The sequence below is a fragment of the Lissotriton vulgaris genome, chromosome 9, assembly GCF_964263255.1.
Source record: "Lissotriton vulgaris chromosome 9, aLisVul1.2, whole genome shotgun sequence".
Taxonomy (NCBI): domain Eukaryota; kingdom Metazoa; phylum Chordata; class Amphibia; order Caudata; family Salamandridae; genus Lissotriton; species Lissotriton vulgaris.
The window spans coordinates 1,185,878,140-1,185,893,957 of NC_141697.1; the positions used below are offsets into that span (position 1 = coordinate 1,185,878,140).

Sequence of the window (15,818 nt, forward strand, 5' to 3'; positions counted from 1 at the left end):
CATGTCTAAGAGTGTTGAATAACGTTAATTGTTATTTGTACTGTGTATCCTTTCTCTGCCATTTTTTTTGGAAAGTCTTTTTGTACAAAGAAAAAAGTAAAAGGTATAAATAAATATACCAGACCAGATTTAATTAAGTTGTTGATTTGGTCTTCATCTAAAATTATAGAGAGAGGGGGCATTTTTCTTGTTACCCTGAAAGATGTCACAGCCGCACACCTTCTACCAGAGTTCTAGGCTTGGGGGAAATATCAACATCCAAAGGCCTGTTGCTGCTCAGATGTTCCACACATCTGATGCAGCAGAGCTTGTCCGCAAGTCCAAAGGAAAGAAAGGAACAAGCCCTGAAAGACTTGTCCAATTCACAGGTTAACTAACGGGACATCGGGGACAGTCAAAGGCCGAAAAAGATTCAGACCCACAACTGGAAATCAGATGGGAGCTGACACCAACTAGGCACATAGCCAGGGACTTTCTGAGTGTAGTCTTTGCAATTCCCAGACCAATCCTAATGAAGGTCAGATGGGGGATGCACAGGTGTCTACATGACATGGGTGTGAGGAGTGATAGGTCAGACACTGGCTAGGGACAGCTTGTTGGTGGGCATGTGTGTAGATGGGAAAACAATTATGGCTAGTCCTCTATTCTCCATTTCAGCTCTAGCTAAGGTTTAATTTAGGTTCTGCAGACTTCCAGAGCCAAAGGGCACTTCATGAGGGAAATATATGAAGAATGCCTCATTCGTGTGCAAACATGGAAAAGAACCTTCTGACAACAGCAACATTCCTTGTGGCTTCAGGGAAGTCAACATCTATCTTTTATTCGAACATAATATGAGCAACATGGATGCCACTTGTCCAGACTCACAACATACATGCAGGAGCAAGTAGAAACATCAGTTTTTATGTGCTGAATGGGTTTTTTTATGGAGAGGGTCAATAAATACAATTGGAATGGTATAGATATGTGCCCCATACTAGAATTTAGCTGCTGACAACAACAAGCCTCTCGAATAGCATGGTCATGGTACAGTAAACACCACATAACCCTAGAAAACAGGGAAGACAAAAAACAAACCTCAAATGACCCTTAGTGGACCAGATGGCACAACTGTTAACAGTGTGTGTAGTAGGCTCTGTGCGTATTCTATAGTTCAATTTACATGCATGGATAAAGCTCTGAAAATCAGTGTATCGTAACTTTTGCTACAGCAATGCCTAGAACAGTCATACTGAATTGTAGTAAGAATGCAGAAATTTAATGCAACTTATGTGTTCTATTCTTAAACCGTATTAAATCACTCGCTCGCAGTTGTTTTAAGTTGTTGATGTACCAAAATCATCCACTGAAATCTGTTGAAATCTTAAAAAGAAAGACTAGCCACGCCGAAGGAACATGTTTGTAACCTGTAACAATATTTTTACACCTTGTTGTTAATTGGTTGGATCTAGAACTGAAAGCTATTTTTATGAAAATAACAAATGTGTGCCACAATGATCAGCAATGTACCTAACGGGAATCAACCGTGCCTTGGCATAATCTTTACATGGATAACCTAAAGGCTCGCTTTCATTTCCTCTCTTGGGTTAGAGTAAAATTTTGTTCATTTTCTGTCAGAGGGTGATTTATAATGTGTGTGTCAAATGACAAACATCACGGGTGAAGCAGGCAAGTTTGACTCATTGCACGAAAATCTAATTTCTCTATATACTACCCAATCTCAAGCGACATCAGCAAATTAACATATCATCAAGTGCACAGTGAATATGACAAACTCTTGAAAGGAGATTGACAGACTACACTTTTGTGTGTTAGTCCCCACCAGAAGTGACAAACATTTGAAAGGGAAATAGTTGGTAATGCGCACAAATCATCAAATCCAAATGACTGCTGGAAATATTTGTCCTGTCTCATGTAGGAGCATTCGTCATTTGTATATGAATCACTTTAAGAATGTCATGGACCAAAAATCCACCCTCATAGTCAAAAAACATTTTAATTAAAGACGGGCCTACCTACCAGAACTTTACTGCATTCAACTGTTGAGGAATCCACCCACCGGGCCTCAAATGCCCTATCCGGTCCGAAAGAACACTGCAGATCTTGATCCTGGTGAAAGAGAGAAAAAGATGGAGATTTGGGGATTCACTGAAGATACTAATGAGGTGTGGAGTAGAAGCAGAAAGATACCATGCAACAAGCTCTCAGACCAAGAGTTATACTTCATCTGGACAAAGTAGATCAAGCTTCTGCCAAAGGTGCTCAGTCTCCAAGTGACCATTCTGGAACCCTCATCATAAAGGCTTCATTATGACTCTATGCAGTTCCATTACCTCATAAATAATACACAATCTAATGTGTATCACACTCAGGCCAAAGAGTTATGTCTTCTTCTGTGAGCATCAAAGAGTATGGAATCACAATGTGTACAGAAAGCCCTTACAGTTCTACAGAATTAGGAAAAATCATAGTTTAGTGTACTGGTCATTTACGTTATCAAGCTTTGAGAAGTTTGCAAACTTGACATTTTGTGAAAAAACTTTTATGATAAGGAAGTTCTCCCACTAAAAGTACAATTCTGCAGAGCTTTTTATTGCAATTTAAACTCTGAAAAATGTGAATTGCACAAGTTTGTGGAGACAAAACTTTACACCGTTAAATGTCTCCACCTTGGATTAGCATCACAAAGGACCAGCTATGTCTCACGGAACACATCAACAAAAGGGATAGCACTGGAAGGGACTGGGGACACAGCGAAGACTCTAGAACATTTATAACCAATTCCAGATATATTTGCCTAGTTCCAATTTCTTCTTTTTAAAGTTAAGAGCTCACCTGTCACCTTGAAAAAACACAAGTGAGTAATTTATTACCCTAAATTTCAATAGATTAGTTCTCGTGTGTACTGACCAAAGTATGCATTTGGTGTTTCGGAGGGTGTGAGCGCATGAGGAGGGGATGTCTGCGAGGACTGCCTAACATATCTACATTTTGTTTGTTTATTGGTGGCCACATATCTGTCTTTTTGCTTGTCTAAATACTGTGCTAATCCTTCTAAGCTCCTTTATGTTGTTTGTTAGTGTATATCTACGCATTGTATTGTATTTTAGCATTTGCATAAAGCTTCATACCTCTGTCAAAGTTGCAAACTCCCCGATTTTCACCAATTTCTGAGCACCCACTCTGAAGTGTTTGGTTAAGGGCTGTTGTGGGAGATGTTGGTGCAGGTATGTGGGCATCGAAGATGTGCTGAAAATGTGGTGCAGCAGGCATCGTGGTGCAGGGGCATAAGTGTGGTGAGTGAGAAGGCAGGCTCAGCCACAGATACATACCTATCAGTTTGTCTCTGTCATAGTCTGTACACTTTAAATACAGTTGAGTGACTGATTGTGTGTGTCTGCACATATATGCATGAGCATACACCTGTGTGTCCATGCAGGTATGACTACCTGCCCTACTCAGTGGCGGCTGCTTCCGAGAAGCAGTAGTGGGGAGGAAGGGGTGGTTGGAGCGTTAAAAAAAGTTTTTTTTAAAGGATTACTTACCTGCTGGCTGGCGGGCCTCCGCCTCTCTTCCCTCTTCTCTGTCCTCTTCCTGTCTTCTGTGCAAGCAGGAAGCACCCAGGCTCTCTTAAGTCAAACACAACGCTGCAATGCAGTGTGGTGATTGGTCTGAGTGCTGTGGTTTGGTGCTCAGATGGGGAATGGGAGCCTTGGCATGTTCTCCACCCAGGCTGTAATGCAGCCTGGATGGGGAACCTGCAAAGTGTGAATAATTGTTTGGCCGGCCAGTCCGAGATGGCCAGCCAAACATTCATGCGCACTTAGGAGGATGCCCACCACTCCTGCCCCCTGCACTACCCAACCAAGCACCACCGAACAAAACTGCCTCTGCACAGAAAAATAAAATGATAATAACAGCGCCTTATTATTTTCTTTTTTTCTTTTTTGCAGTGCTGAAAGGCAGTGGGGCCCTACTGTTATCTGTATCATGTGTGTGCATGTGTTTCCTTGTGGGAATGACTGTGTTTATATACAGGATGGTGTTTTTTAATTTCAGTTTGTTAATGTGATTGCATGGCAGTAGTGTGTGTGCTGCAGTACTGATGCTTATGGGATCGCAAGCTATGAGTTATGTACATTTTGCATACAGGCCTCGATGAGTATGAATTGTTTTTATGTCAATGTGGTGTTGTTTACGTAGTGTAGAAGCTGATGTATCTCTGACTACACCTATTTGTTTGTATCTCGGTGTGTGTGTTTTTCGACCCCCTGCATGTGCCTGTATTTCTGTGCCTACTTACAGCCTCCTTCCATCTGTGTGCACACAACATAAAATGTCTATTTGTAGAGACCACAATGACCCCCTGAGACATCTTGGTGCTGAATAACATGTTACCGAACCCAATGGTCCTCATATCATGATCCTCAGAAGGATGAAAGGCTTATTGAACCTACTGTGATTTAAACCTGTGACCATGAGGTCAAGCACAGATCAGTGCAGTGTATGCATTAGTTCAAAGCAACTCGGCTCAATTATAGATATCAAACTAGAAAAGTGTATTTCTGATTATCTATGTATCTCTGTTTCCAAGAAAGGAGGTCAAGAGAGAACAATGAATTTCCTGTACCCGGTGCCCACAAATACTGGAAGCAAACACAAAAAAACTCAAGGCTTTCCTCGTGGGCAATCTGTGGCTTTCCATGACGCGGCGCGATGGTGCCTTAGTCATGGTTCCTCACAGCAACCACAATCCCCCACATTTCCCAACGTGTGACCACCTAATATATCTTTTTAGATGGAAAACTACAGGGTACAAAGATGCAAACATTGAAGTAAACAAAGAGAAGAGAAGGCGAAAGTGAGATGAAGAGGAGTTGGACTAAGGGCTAGGGCGGTCGACCTCAAATCTGGGGAACCGGGTTCGAGTCTCGGCAATGACGCTGAACATCCTATGATTCTGGGCAAATCACTTAATCTCCCAGTGCCTTACAAAAATGAATGTGTCCTCATGTAATGCAACTGGTGCTATGTAAAGCGCTCTGATACCCGATACCTTGGGTCAGGTTTGCGCTATATAAAACTCCGTAAAAAAAAAAGAGAGAGGGAGACAGTGAGATATGGCGAGAGAAGAATGACTAATGGGTCGAATACGACTCTGGTGGTTACAATGGACATAGCCGCGGTGACAGTGCGGGCACTGCGACACAGGCGGTCCGATCACCTTATTACAAGTTTGGGGTCGGACCACCAAACAACCGCTGCAAGGATCCCTGGTGCTGGTGCAGTGGTTGGAGGTCCGTAATGTTTTCGGCGGTGCCGCTGTGGCACTACCAAGCATATTACGAGCTTCCTCACTGCAACAGTTTTCATGGCAGTGAGCCCGCCCTGAAAAGTGTGGCAGTGAGGAAACAAAGGGGGCCCTACAGGGCCCCCGGTTGCCTCAGGGCCAAGGGGTGCATGCTGGGGAGCACATGGCCTGCCCCTGTATACATGCACCCTCAGTTCCTGCACAGCATGTACTTAACAGCCCAGGGTATGCAGGAACTTGCTTTGGTGTTCCCATTGCAGAGCTTTTCTAAGGCTCACTACCTGGGACCGCCAAAGAACCAACCGCCAGACCAGGAGAATCTCCTAAACCTGTCAGGCGGCAGGCGGAAACAAGAGTGTCAGAATGGGAGCGGGGCGCTGGCATGGCAGCCCGCTCCCACACCGCAAAACCTGTAATCAGGCCCTGAACTAGGGAAGAAAGAGAAACAGAAAGCTAGGAAGCGAGAGGCGGGGAGAGAGGAAATAAGATCGAGAGAAAGAATGAGTGAAAGATAAAGAAATCCTATATATACGTCAGTTCTGCAAATGGGCAATATTTGCTTGCGAGTGTTGGTTGACACTGAAAAACATAGAGGTGACTAACACATTTCTTCTTTTCGCTTTGAAGCTGGTTGGATGTTGTTAATTTTCTTTTCTCGAAAGAATTTTTAAAAATGCGCAGGAGCAGAGCCGAAGTGCAGAAAAGTTTGCAAATTATGTGTTGTAATTTTAGTATGATAAATAATGCAGTTCAAAAAGGAGGGTCTCAGGGAACATTTTAAAGACCTCTAAGGATTATATCCCCAAATAATGAATGTCAAACATATAGAAATCCTAGGGTCTAACCATGTGCAAAAATATAATTATGAAATGGTGGCACTCCTCCATAATCGTAGGGATTCTCCAGGGAGTGGCTGTAGCCCTCAAAGGCACCAGGTGTTCCCTTTTAGAGGAGAATCCCTATGATGAAGCATGTCACCTTTGGTGAGTGAGGGATTACGTCCTACAAAGGGATCTGCCTTTGCAAATATACATACATTTTTTTGAGCACTGACTAAGGGATCTATGACGACCCAATACATTCTTCTAATCTTATGGAGGAGTGCCACCATTTTATAATTATATTTTTGCACATGGTTAGACCCTAGGATTTCTATATGTTTGTAATTTTAGTAGTCACAATAATTACGCAAACTTTGCGAGAGAAACAATTGCTTATTTGTAGAGCCTTAATCTATAGACCATTCAAAACATTCCCTACCATTTTTCTTTGCTTCCAATTATGTCTGTTCCTAGCGGGCTGTAATTAATCCTAATATGTGCTGGTCTTCCATTTTCTTGTGATGTCACGGTGTAATTTTAAGGATTTTGGCGACATAGGGCAAGGTATATTTTGGAGGATGCTCTCCTGAACTCTGAATTATATTTCTCATTATCTGCTAAGTCAAGCCTGCACAATGCCAACCAATCCTTAATCATAAGCAAAACGTTCAGTAAAAGAGTCCCACAAAAACAGTGAAAATGTGGCTTGTTCTGTTCTCAAAAATCCTTAAGATAGCACTGAATAGAGACAATGTCTAAAGTAGAGGTAGGCAGGGAAGATGTAGAGCGCCTATGATAGTAAAAAAGACAAAGATCATTTCCCCAGGGGGCCATTTGAAGGGGGGCGGAGAAAAGCTGGATAGTTGCCCACTTTACTCATGCCTTACAACGTCTGACGAAGCGCAGTATTCAGAATTTAGCTACATCCAGAAAATGGCACCTAAGTGGAGTTTCACCATGGTTCTCTATTTGTTGACCTCTGAACGTCACTCCATGGGTGTTTCTCTAGCAGCATACGATAATGCCCCCGCGCCTGAAGGTGTGCAGAAGACTGGGGTAGTTGTTTCCTCCTGATGACAGTTCCAGACCTTAGGATTCTGAATTAGCCCTGATGGCAGAGTGTTCTTATATAGATGAGCCAGAAGTGGTCACAAAAGGGTACATTGTTGTCCTACAATCTAGGACTGTAATGGGGTGTCTTCTTGAAATGTAACCATGTGGTAACTCTATATAAGACAGGCCAGGTTGTCTCAAAAGGTAACAGGACTGAGCGATTCTGCCCTTTAACAGGAAGTGAAATTAGTGATAGTACCTGCTAAATGGTAAGATCTGCCACAGCTCACCAGACTTTCAGAGGCAGAGGACTTCTGGGAAACCTCTCCATTTTCTGTTAATTCTAATCTGAATATTAGGGCAAGCACCAGATGCCAGTGTCTTGCCCCCAAGTTTTGTAGCATGTGATAGACTTGCACTGAGCATCATCTGACATGGTGACAACTCCCCTTCCCCCCCAACACACACACACATCTGCAGAGGTGCCTGCATACTTAACCAGCAGCACGTGAGCTGAAACGACCATCACGTTGGAAAACGTCACTGGAGTGTTATAAAGCTGTCAGCATGGCAGTTTTTTCTTTAATTTTCTGGCAGGATAATAAGCTGCAGAACTCTATCACAAGCTTAAACAAAACAATGCGGTGCAAATTCAGAGGAAAAGAAAGAATTGGCTGCGGCGCCCATTCACAAGCATCTGTTGCAGAGTCAGATGAAAATAATTTACTCTACTGCCCAGTCACAAACACTTCTAAGAAATTACTTTTCTACAGTCTGAAACAATGGAAGCATTGTACATTGTAAGGTATATCTACAACAACTAAAATAAAATGTCCTCTGCAAGTTTATTTTGACATCAATGCCTCATTTAATGTGACTGATATACAACCCACCTTTCCAACCCCTCCTCACTCTCCAGGTGAGTCTCACAGGGCCTGAATATACTTCAGTCCACTAAAAACCGCCCGAGAGCTCAGTTAGGGCATGTTGGGCTGCTGTAAGCCAGGGTGTTGGAGGGGCTGGGGCCTGGGCCGGGCACTGCCAGCTCAATGTATTCTGAGTTCGCCATCGGGTTGGCAGCAGTTTTTTAATTTGTAAAATAATATGTGCCAGGGCTCAAGTTATTTCTCAGGAGGCCACTGCTGCGGTGCCACTTCAGGTCCCTACCAGCTCTGCCAGATACCAGTACCGACACCTACTTGCCACTACACTACTCCAGGTGTTAGAATTTGGACTGTACCACGTGACTCAAAGCTGTAACAATGGCCTGAGCACCCTGGTGTTATTATTTTAATCAGATATTCAATCGTTACAGTTTGCCCGTGTTCCTTTTAAAGAGATAGGATGAGCCACCATGAGGTGGACTGACTTAAATATGTGTCGGTTTTGAGAAAAAAGTGTCGGTACTGAGCACCGTAAAACACCGGCACAAATTAAGCACTGGACTTAGAAGATGTTTTATCGCCAAAGAGGTTCTTGCCTCCATTGTGTGAGATGCTTTAGCGAAAAGAAAGTGGTGGCATGTGGGACTTGTCACCCCTTATGTTTGTTCTTCAAAGACTGAACTGCCCAAAGTGAGGGCCTTTCTTCAGGAAAATAAAAGGCTGATGTCCCAGACACTTCAGGGGGTGTCCAGTGACGTAACGCAAAATGATGCTCCACCTGCAGAACGTGAATAGGAGCCCCTGAGTCTTTACTATCCCACAGAAATTAATTGACCTGAATGGAGGCTCCTTGAAGGGTCGGGCCCCCTGAAAGGTTGCCCCCCCCCCCCCCCCCTACGCTGCAGAGGCTTCAGGGGCCCGCGTTACACCCCCGAGGTTGTCTCTCTTAGGTGTGGGTCAATTTTGACTTGTCCTCTCTAGATACACCATAGTGCTTACGACAGATCTACATAGGCAAAAAGCTGGCAAAAATAGTGTTGGAAAGCTGCCCTATGTCGATGATGGATTTGCCTGGCAAAAAAGGGTTTCCTGATGTAGGAACTGATGATGGCCCCACCGGTGGGAAATCTGTGATCCTGAAATCTATATAAAACTGGGTATTCATAAGGTGGTGGTTGGGAAATCCGCCAGTTCTTTGCAATTTTCTGTTACTGCCCAGCTCTAAATAAGGCCTTTGATCTGTCTAGAAAGGCAATTAATACAAGACCGCTGCTAACCGTTCACTAATGGGACCCACGAGCTTCCATATTGCGCGTGCTCTTTTGCATTATGCTTGGCTAACAGAAAGCATACCTCACACCAGGGCTTTAAGTGGGGGAGGTCTGTGGGGGTCTGAGCACCCCTAGTTTTTGTGGGGGGGCCTCAAAAGGGGTCTCTAGGGGTCTCTATTTTTGGGCCTCAAAGGTCAAAGGTAGGATGACCAGACCTCCCGGTTTTTGTTGGTGTTTCAGGTGAGCATGCGCGCACACTGCCTAAGCAAATCAAGCACCCACAGCTCTTTGGTAGTGTACTTTCATCGCACCATTGTGTCGATCAATGGTAACTCAAGTGGGATAATTTAGCAGCTTAAACCACTTTGTGTGAGAAACTGCCTACATTTGGATATTTCTGCTTTATTTCTGATCTTGGGCTGCCACACAGAAGGGGCGGCTGGCTCTGAGGAGTCCTAGGGCTGACGGCTTGTCAGAGCAAGGGGTACTGCTACACTAGTTATCTTTATTTAGACCACGCCCCTACTTAGATAGGCCACACCTCTCGAGGTTTGCCTTGCCCCTTTTAGAGCACCCACAGTTTTTTTCCCACTTAAAGCCCTGCCTCACACCATGAACTGAGCCAGCTATAAATGCTTCCTATAAGATTAGCATAGCACAGGACATTATTTGTCCAGGATCACACACATTTGCTATAGTGGAGACGAAGATTCAAACAAAATGCCCCTATGCTGAAATTTGCAACTTAGCCAATAACGCACATCTAGACCCCACCTCCTCAACTACCTTTGCTCACATTCAGTTACACGGTGAAGTCAAAGGTATACGCATATTATTCCTCATATCAAAGTGTTCTGAGGAGCGCTGTCTCTCACTTGCTGTATTTCGACTGTATCTAAAAGTAATACCAGAGACCTGTGTGGTACAGAGTAGAAGAAGGTCTGATAACCCAAGTACTGTGCACTCTTCCTCTCTGCAGAGTTACCAACACCTTCAAAAGGGCCATAGTTGGGAGATCTTTATGTCCAATGCACCATTTGCCACTGATACATCAGGGTTATTGTGGTAGGAAGACTTGCAAAATCACTTTGCTCGGACAGGCATGCACGTAGCAAATGATCCCTCACTGACACACAGACGATGGGTCCCCCTAAATTGCCAGATACAAATTAGAAGAAAACACAACAACGTAGCGCACATATTTTGACTTCTGTTCTACAGAAGCAGGTGGGAAACAACCAAAGCAGTATTGGTTACTAAAGAAACCTTTCTCATAATAGAACTCAGGGCCGGACTAGGAACCGAAAGCAGCACTGGCAAATTTTGTCGGACCAGCCCCCATACGGTGCGTAGCGAGCGAGCCTGATGACTGATAGGGGGATTCGGGGGTATTCTCTCCCCAAGAACATTTTGTAAACAAGAAAGACCAAAATGGTGCACTTCACAACACATTTTCATTACATAACTGTATTAACTTTCAAAGCATAGTAAATGATGACCTGACATAAGCACCCAGGTGTTAAACCGTGGAAATGGCACACATAAGCCCCAGGCAAGAAAGCATAGAAATGCCACACATAGGCACCCAGGCCAGAAAGCATGGACATAAAGACGCAGTGGTGTAACGAAAGTTGAAGGGGACCCCCCTGCAAGGTACACAGAGGGGCCCCCGCTCCTGAGTTAAGTTGGAGCTCTCAGGCCTGATTAAAGTGCTGAGGGGCCCCCCCTCACCGCAGGATCTGCGGGGGCCTGTGTTACTCCCCTGCCCAGGCATTAAACCGTGGCAATGTCACACATAAGCCCTCAGGCCAGGAAGCATGGCAATGTCACACAAAAGCGCCAGGCAATAAACTGTTGAAAAATCACGCAAAAACCCTCAGGCCAGAAAGCATGGAAATGTCACACATAAGCACCCAGGCCATAAACCGTGGAAAAGTCACACAAAGGCCCTCAGGCCACTAAGCTGGAACAATTTTCAGAGTGTGGGTGCTGCCATCAATGTTACATCACTGAAGTCATAGGACTGTGAAAAATCCAAGCGTCATACAAAGAACAAGCATAGCAAATGAGCCTTGCCCGTTCCGGCGGACGTGGAGAGCAGCCACGGTCCATGCAGGTAGTAGCGGTGGGGCGGTGGGGCCGGGTAAGGGGGGATTCCGAGGGACAATGCAGAGGAAAAATGTATTATTTATTTCATTATCCCTCTGCATTGTCCCTCGAAATCCCCCCTTACCCGGCCCCACCACCCCACCGCTGTTACCTGCACAGACCGTGACTGGTGGTGAGGTGTGTACTGGAGCATTTTGAAGACCACTGTTGCAAACATATTACTAAAGCATGCTGCGGTAGCGCTCTGTCATTTTCTGACAGCATAATCTCCATTTAAATTGCCCAAAAATACCACTGACATGCAGTTTTACTGATAAAACTATGTACCATTCAAAGGATAACGAGTGGAAATTGGGCTCCTGAAAATATTTGCAGTTTGCACATAACCAAGTAAGGTATCTGGATCTATTTTGATCCCTTTCAAATAATTGTTTTCATCACACTTCAGAACTACAAAATAATGTTCTTCACTTGTCTAAATGCTGATATACTGTGAAATATTTGTGCAGTTCCTTTATTGATAGTTCGTTTTGCAAAAGCCACTAACTTTACAGTAAAAAAATAAAAAACACCACTCTCCATTTAAAAAGAATAAACAGCAATTGGTCAGAGGACGTAGCCTGCCATTGGACCTGTCTTTGAACACACAGCAAAAGTGACAGATTTTTTTGCCCATTCCCCTTTTGAACTCCACCCTGATTTTTTTGAGGTAGATGATGGAAGCCAGACCCACAGTGACTCTATACCATACATTACCTTGAAAGGGGCGGCGTTAGCGAGTGCCACTGTGATGTCCTGAAAAACTCCAGAAGGTGCGGGGTCCAGCACTGCTGGTACTATCCGTGGACAGTCGCTGCTGCTCTGTAAGAGATAACACAGGTTACTTTACTATTAAGCATCACTATTGGCACCTGTACTGCAGGGGCACGCCTCTATATACCTGCATGCCAAATGTACCTACTCTTGAGCCCACACACGGGACAAGTAGCCAATAACAGGAAGGTGTTAGATTAAAGAAAGAGACTTACAGGGATGTAACGTGCAGCAACTCACCCTCTTCCACCATCTGCCATTCAACCCCTTCAGTCATCGCTACATTTATTGTTAAACGTGTTCTTTTATACTGTCATCACATCATTCAACATCACAACTGCAGTCATTCCCTAATTCAAATGCACCTTACTCAGAACAAGCCAGGTGATGTTTATCCTAAACAAAGAACTCATCCTTATAAAAATGTTTTCCATATAATGCTGTGAACCTAAGAAATGGCTGTTTTTGAGATACATTATATGGCAAGTTCTTAACATACACAACAAAAGGATTGATGGCGTTTCGGCTAGTAGAATTTTTGAACAGTCTTCTTCGGGATAAAAAAGTATTTATATTATCATCAATTAAAACAAGAACACCAAATTAACAGAGTGTCAGATAGAAATTACTACCACAATAGCTGGAAAAACACACCCAGAGCTCATTGAGAGTTCCCAGGATATAGGTGTCAGATATTGGGTGTACTCAAATCTTTGATGTATGGGTTATTTCCGAAGGAATAAGTACTAACACGTGGACCGGGGAATACCAGGCCCAAAGCTGCTTGTCTTTACCGCTTCCAGGGGAAATAAGAGACCCAAACTTGGACGTATTTACCATCAGCTTGGAGAAGATGGTAAATTGGGTTGGGGAATTTATGGAAGTTTGTAGTGTAGCTGGCAGGTGTCAGGGACTGGGAAAGCAGAGCAGGCGAGACAGAGCAGGCACCACATATGGTGTCTCTGGGCCCAGAGTTTCTGCACAAAGCGTAACCAGTTCTGTTGTTTGCAGCCTAGGTATTCAGGGACATGAGACACAGCACGAATTGGGATAGCGGGTAATACAGGGCCAATCTTAGTGAGAGCCACAGTCTTTAATCAAGACTGAAGTCTGGTAACAAAGGACAGCATTAATTAAATGTTATAATCACAACCTCAACGCCTTCACGATGATGAGCCAGTAACTGACTATTACATCAAGCATAAACAACATCATAACTTGCCATCCCTTTGAGCAGGCAGACTGTACTATCTGCAATTGTACCAGTTTGGGAACTAGGCCCCAGTCGAGGAAATTGCAAGTCAAGGTAACGGTCAATGTATCCTTCAATCAATGTAGTGGTGTTGGGGTACTGCTCTGCACCTCCTTGCTCAGCCTACCATAAATGGGAATCAAATTGCTCTGTTCAAGAAAAGTTTGCTTTCCTGTCTCAAGGGTCAGCTGAATTTACATTAAATGAGAGTACAAACACAGCCTATTACATTGGCACATATGTTGCTCCCAAACCTCTGAAACAGATTTTCCAATTTTTAGATGTGTTTTGTAATTCTACTGTATTAAGTGACTCTGTTACAGCACCTCTGCAACATTTTCTGCCTCAAAATTACCTTATTCAGAAATAGAATTACTATGCTGTATTGCTTCCCACGTCGTAGAGGGGATGTAATATTTGACTTAATGTAGTACTAACTCTATTGTTGGCTTAACACTTGCACATTTTCTCCCACTTCTTGGCTTTATGGGTTCTGCAATCACGCCTCCTCCTAAACTTTCAATGCACTCTGAGATCTCTCCATAGATCTAGGCCTCAAACTAGATATCTCCATTGCTCTTTTTTTATATCTTCAAACTTCTTGGTCCATCACCTCTGATTCCCTAATAAAGGGTGTCCCTGGTCTACAAGAACCCACTGGTGAAAATAATGTTTTGACTCAGGTGGTCCCTGAAATTCAGAGCTTTGAAGGTACCCTGGTAGCCTTAATCATAACTAGCCATAACTAACAGAGCTCCCTGATCCCCAGTCCCCAGTCTCTCAGGCATTTAACATTTGTGACCAAGAAAGGTCCATTCTGACACATAGGCCCAGGAAAATTCTAGTACGCCTTGGATACCCACAAAAGTGAGGATGGATTCTGGGACCCCTGGGGTACCTGAAAATTGAGGGGAAACTCTAATGCTTCTGGGACGCCTGAAAAGGTGAGGGAAGATCCCAGTACTCCTGGGATAGCTGAAAGAATGCATCAGGATTGACTAGTTTTCAGCTACTGCCGGCCTTTTCTCACCAATTGTCCCAATAAGAAAACTGATAAACAATGGAGGCCCTAAAAGACAATGAAAGAACAGATGGCTGTACCACATTAACCAAAAGCTTCTGTTCATCCACAAACTCTGACTTATCAAGATGGTGGACTTTAATGGTAACTTGAGCCCATGCTCAACAGAAGGAGACAAATCTGCTAAGTTATACTGAACGGTCGGACACTTGTGCTAACCTACATCGGCATCTAAAGTTACTGTGGATCCTTTGATTGGCTGTCAGTCTGCTAGTAAATACAGTAGTGATCCCGAAATGCTTATAGGCTGGACATACATTGAGTTTACATTTTGACCTAACCAAATAACCCTTATTTGTTTTAGAAGCTAATACCTGGTTAACCATAAGTGCTAGGCATTTTGTTCTTCACTACTTTACTTTACTGTAACTGATCTATTTTATATTGGTGTACTATAGAAGTATTTATTTTCAAAATAAGTACCTCTGGTTGAATCTTGTGAGTATCTGAATCTAAACGCCCAGAGATCTCTGAGACCAAACCTTGACTTCTCGACAAACGCTCCCACTGGAGAGTCAAGGACACTAACAGAGTCCTTGCTGCGCTTTGCAAGAAATAGTATTTAGAGCTCTCAGACAGTAAAGAAAGCATCAGTGCCCAAACATTGGTACTGTTCAGTAAACCCATTGCTACAGGACTTGGAGCAAAGTCTGACATTGTCCATTACAAAGAACACTTCAGTTCACTTATGATGGTATCCCCCTACCCGACGGAAGTGTGTAGCGGAGTAGCGAGTGTGTTGTGTGGACTGACACACAAGGCTCAAGATTTAGGACATCCTCCTGACACAGGCCACTGTATCTACTGTAACCTTTTTGCAGCAGCTCTCTCTGGAACAGACTCCTATGTGGATTTCATTCCACCCGCCATATGCCCATAAGAAGGCCCTGCACACTGAGCGTCCTACCAGTCTGATTCTTGGCAGCCATTTTGAAGAAGTACCTGGTGAGCACTCATAAGTTACAAATTAGTAAGGTGATGATCCATGCAGTTTATATCCCATACAATAAACCCTGGCTCACCTTTCTATGGCGGAACTAATGGTGGGACGCAAGTAGGAACCTCACTACACAGAACTAAGAAAGATTAGTGAATCTCCTGCATTGCATTTTAAAACCACTCTGGGCATAAATTACCTGTCATAGAAATATCATCTGGCCATCCTTGAATTAAGTTTCCTTCCTATTACGATTTCTATTGCAGAGAAAGCTCTTCTGGAAGCA

The 15,818-nt window shown here is 43.7% G+C and overlaps 1 protein-coding gene across 1 annotated transcript in view; it reads right to left on the bottom strand.

Moving 5' to 3' along the window:
- The window catches only part of PLXND1 (plexin D1), a 313,125-nt gene that overhangs the window by 166,220 nt on the left and 131,087 nt on the right, over window positions 1–15,818 (bottom strand). Inside the window, exons 9-10 of the mRNA XM_086939243.1 lie at window positions 12,206–12,310; window positions 2,020–2,109 (exon numbers count right to left, since the gene is read on the bottom strand). Of these exons, the coding sequence (XP_086795369.1) occupies window positions 2,020–2,109; window positions 12,206–12,310 (195 nt within the window). The remainder of the gene's footprint in view (window positions 1–2,019; window positions 2,110–12,205; window positions 12,311–15,818) is intronic.